The sequence below is a fragment of the Penaeus chinensis genome, chromosome 42, assembly GCF_019202785.1.
Source record: "Penaeus chinensis breed Huanghai No. 1 chromosome 42, ASM1920278v2, whole genome shotgun sequence".
Lineage (NCBI taxonomy): Eukaryota > Metazoa > Arthropoda > Malacostraca > Decapoda > Penaeidae > Penaeus > Penaeus chinensis.
Window position 1 is genome coordinate 491,371 of NC_061860.1, and position 5,000 is coordinate 496,370.

The window sequence follows — 5,000 nt, forward strand, 5'->3', positions numbered from 1 at the left end:
AATAATCATTAACCTTTAGTGCATAAGGCTTAGGGAAGGTATCAGGTGAGAGTGAGTGGGGAGGGAAACACAAAATACAAATGCCAAAGTTCTCCACATGGAGCAAATCAACTTAAGTCCATCACGGCTGTGTTTTACTGAGGCAAAAAATCTGGTGCAGCTTCTGTAAAATGCAATCTGTAGTGTTATCCCTTACTAGAAATAATGTTATGCTGAATCTCAGATTGAAGGAAGCAATTTACATTAATACCTATACAGCTGTAAATAAATTGCTGCAAACTCTGGCACACATACACCTGACTTCCAATGTAATGTAGATGAAGTGTAATATTCTGCTGGGATGAGGGGTAGATTTGCTAGGCTTTGTAAGAGGTGGAAACTACTTGCAGATAAGTCTTAATGATCAGGAAGTGGTGAGAGTAACTTCAACAAACACTTTCCAACAGACAAAGATATACACACACCCTCCCATGCTTGCTCTGTCTGTGTCTCTGCCTCTGTTTCTGTTTCTGTTTCTGTTTCTGTTTCTGTCTCTCTCTCTCTCTCTCTTTCTCTCATATGCATGTATGTATATGTAAATATTTACAGCAAGCTGGTTAAATGTAAATTTGTTGTGGTTCCTCTGATAACTAGTTAACCTTTTGTTAGGAACCATATATGGTTGCTGGGTAAACTAACAGTTGATTGTGAAAGCAATATATATGGTTCAGCCTCATACCTCTATCCCCCGTGTGAATCTTTTACGCATTAGCCTTAGACACAAACAAACTGGCCATCTTTAAAGTACAAATCCCTCATTGACTTATCTTGAAGTTTCCCCGACACCACAAGAAGGGAAGAGTAATGCACAAGCATTTAGTACACCAAGCAAGTTTTTATCATAGAAGGACTAACAATGAATTTTCTTCAGTTCTTTTTATCAAGGTGGTGATTCCCTCGATAACTGACGGTTTAATAATGATGATTGCCTGATAACTGACAGGCTGCTGATAATAACCATTTGAAATACTCAGACATATTCCATTCAGCCTGTAATCACTAGCCTCTCAAGTGCATATTTGCCTTGATAAAGAAAGAGGGAGGGAGGGGGGGAAGAGAGAGAGAGAGAGAGAGAGAGAGAGAGAGAGAGAGAGAGAGAGAGAGAGAGAGAGAGAGAGAGAGAGAGAGAGAGAGAGAGAGAGAGAGAGAGAGAGAGAGAGAGAGAGAGTAATTTCAAAGTATTCCAAACATATGTTATCTTCAAATGTATTTCAAGTCTATGAGAGGAGTGTTACAGGTTACTGAACCAGCCTCTGATGAGATATGAAAATGCTGTGTTCATTTTTTTTTTTTTTTTTTTTTGTGAATTGTCTCTGCACATAGATGGCTCTGCTAGTGCTCAGCCACATAGGAGTCATTTAGTAGCCCTTTGACCTTACCTGATTTCACCTATCCTTAAAATGATGGGAAAATGTGCTTGTTACTAAAGCTATGAATATCGATAATGTTATATTTATTACAGACATTATAATTACTATAGATATTAGTAATAGCAATGTAAGATAATGTAAAATATTTTTGGAAATCAAGGAAAAGGGTAAACGGACGAGACAGGCAGTACTCGTAATTGGCTTAATGGTGACTTAGTACAAGTGTAGCCATCTATGTGTAAAAACAAATAATAAAGTAACCTCACAGTGGACATGACATGTATGTTGATGCCATACCTGTCAGATTTGGGTTAAGTTTACTGATTGTGTTTACACACAGATGGCTCCACAAGTACTTAGTCACCAAGGAGTGAATGAGTCTTACATATCTCACCTATTTACACTTTTTCTTGATTTTTGGAAAGATTCTTGATCTTTTATTGTTATTAGTGCCTTCATAACATTTACATAATCATGACTCAATTATGATAGCAGCAACAGTTTTATTAGAAAAAAAAAAAAAAAATGCAAATTCACAGAATGGGGAAATCATATGAACTTATGTTGGGTTACTAACTGACTCTTTGGAGGCTGAACACTTGTGGAGCCATCTGTGTGCAACAAAATCACAGTGGATAGTACATACAGCCTTGTAAAAAGGGTTAAGAATTTAAAGGAATAATTTATAAAAGAAAAGAATAAGCCTCAAGTCCTTTGTTATAATAGTTTGTGTATACAAAAGTGTGTATATAATAGTAAGCATATATAATAGAATGTATACAAGAGTAAAAAAAGTGTGAGAATAAAATGGTAAGAGAAAACTGAGAAAAGAGAGAAATAAAATAGAAGTAAAGAGAGACAAATGAGGAATGGCAGAGAAAAACAAGATAACCTGTTATATGTCACAATCTTTTTTTATAAAATGATAAGTGACATTATCATCAGTAGATTAACAGAAGCCGCTGAACTATGCTTATTCCAAAAGAACTGACTGACCATGCCATACTCCTTCCCTTGGCGATTCCACTTACCTTCTTCAGTTCCTCCACATAGGTATTCATAGCTTCTGCCTTCGACATGTTGCCCAGGCTGCTCCAAGCTCTCCACTTATAGCCTCGAACTACTTCATAGAAAGCAGGTTTTGGTTCGTTGCATGGGCCTTCCACTGCTTGTTTGTACAGGGCATAGAACTTCAGCATCATATCGTGAGATGGCTGATATGGTCCTGAAACAAGTGCAGTACAATCATAAATGTAAAGAGCATTAAAATAGATGTTCTCACTTTAAGAGAAAATCATATGAGGAAAAAGAAAATGGATACTTTAATACTATCCATAATAAGGCATAAATTAATAATGTATTTCTACCTTACATAAATTCTAAGAGAAATAAGGTATCATCTGTTTCACCTACATAATCATCAATGATATTGCCAAGCATTAAACTATATTTCTTTTAGCCACAGAGATAATTATTAAATTAAAAGAGCCATGACCTCTAGAGCTATCACCAACAGCAAAGAACTGTTAGCTATAAGAAAAGAACAAAAATACTTGGGTAGAGAGAGAGAGAGAGAGAGAGAGAGAGAGAGAGAGACAGAGACAGAGACAGAGACAGAGACAGGGACAGGGACAGGGACAGGGACAGGGACAGGGACAGGGACAGGGACAGGGACAGGGACAGGGACAGGGACTGTAATGAGCACAAGGGATGTGAGGTTAGAATGACCCAAAAATTCGTCTTGAAACCACCCTGTATATACCTCACTTGGTCTTTATGCATATGCATTACTCATATATACCTCAGTTTTTTTGTCTGTAGCTATGTAAGATAGAAGTACTTAATTATTTTATAGACACTTTATTTTAATAGTTTTATATAAAGTTCATATATTTCTATATTATTTTTTTATTAAGATTGGGAAATTGTAAAGTATAATAGTCTACCCTACAAAGTACTGTTTTTTTTTTTTTGTTTACCACACCATACATTTTCTTTATTTAAAGGGTACACTGTTATATGTCAATAGTACCGTTAAATTAAGGTTGTATAATTGATATTTTGAGAAAACCATGTGTACTATCTTTGTTATTGAATAAATTCATTTAAGTTCTGAAAATTATGCATGTATAGGTTAAGAAGAACTATATGTTTGTACTATATGTGATCTGAGTAGACTTTAAATTTTGAAATATATACAGTACTAAAGCCTGATACTGTTGCTATAACCATAGAGAGAGAGAGAGAAAGAGATCAGAGAAGAGTGCCATACAACAGCCTGAAAGTCTTTTAGATTATCATGAAATATCCGAGGTAAGAAAGAATGTTCAACTGTAATTATATAATTAATAAAGTCATAAGATACTATATATTTGATTTATAGAACAAAAGGGCTGTAAATATTGGAGATCAAACTAGAAATTAGAGATAAATAGTATGTCTTCTTCACAGCTGGAGGCTGGCACCTGGCACTGAACAACATCCAGATGTGTCTCTCTCATTATTATTAAGAATTTAAAACCCATTCAAAGCGTGTGTTCTTAACATTTATAATTGTATACTATTGAAATGATGTTTAGTCAAAATTTACTAGAATGTGCATACAATTACTCAGATCATGTATAATAACATAAATGCTATACGTAATTTGTTTGTTTGCAAGATATATTTTGTTCTTTTACGAAATACTTATTTAGATTTATAACATTATATTGTTTATCATTCCTAAACTAGAATATTGTTTCTTTTCTAGGAATGGGTTTAATTTTTAGTTTATTATAATGTTTATTTTTTTGTTTATTGTTTAGTTTATTTTTTTTAGTTTATATTTTTAGTTTTTTTAATGGTTTTGCTGAAGATTGGGATTTATTGGTTCCTGGTGCTGTGCACAATAATAGGAAAGAAAATATCTCTTGGGAGCCCAGGAGATGGATGAAAAGAAAAGAAGACAGCTGAGAAGACCAACTAGTGACAAGTTGGAGTAGCTGAATATTTTGGTAAAAGTATGTTTATATTATTGTAAAAGTGTAATGATTTATGATTCCTAATGTTAACTAAAATTTGTAAGCTTATTAAGTGTTTTGATACTACCCTTTCTCTCAGTTACCTCTAAGGTTGAAATTAGATCATAATACCCTGTATGATTAATCTTCTTTTATGGTGTGTGTTCTAAAGGTAAATTTTGGAGAAACCACACCTAGGAAATAACAGATAGTGCCCATCTGGATAAAATATTTGAGAAGTTCTCAGAGGGGCGCAATATAGGACAGGGACAGGGACAGAGACAGAGAGACAGAGTTGCACAGAAACAAACATTGCCAAAAAAAAAGGAAAGAGAGACAGAAAGAGGTGTTAAGAACCAGACAAATGGGCATAAAGAATCTGACTTTAAGAGAAAGCATTACTGAAAGAGAGAAAAGGGGATTGAGAAAGAGAGGGAAAGAGGATGAGAAACAGAGTATCAAGCACAGGGGGAGGAGGTCTAAAACAGAGCGCCAGACACAGAGGAAAGGAGCAAGAAAGAGCCAGAGCAAACACAGGAAAACGCATAGAGAAATAAAATGAGGTAAAGAAATACATAAGACAAAGCAC

General features: G+C 34.8%; 1 protein-coding gene across 3 annotated transcripts in view; it reads right to left on the bottom strand.

Moving 5' to 3' along the window:
- The window catches only part of LOC125047988 (acyl-CoA-binding domain-containing protein 5-like), a 22,119-nt gene that overhangs the window by 16,644 nt on the left and 475 nt on the right, over window positions 1–5,000 (bottom strand). For all 3 annotated transcript variants that reach the window (XM_047646551.1, XM_047646550.1, XM_047646549.1), the window contains exon 2: window positions 2,441–2,634. In XM_047646551.1, coding sequence (XP_047502507.1) covers window positions 2,441–2,634 — 194 coding nt within the window. The remainder of the gene's footprint in view (window positions 1–2,440; window positions 2,635–5,000) is intronic.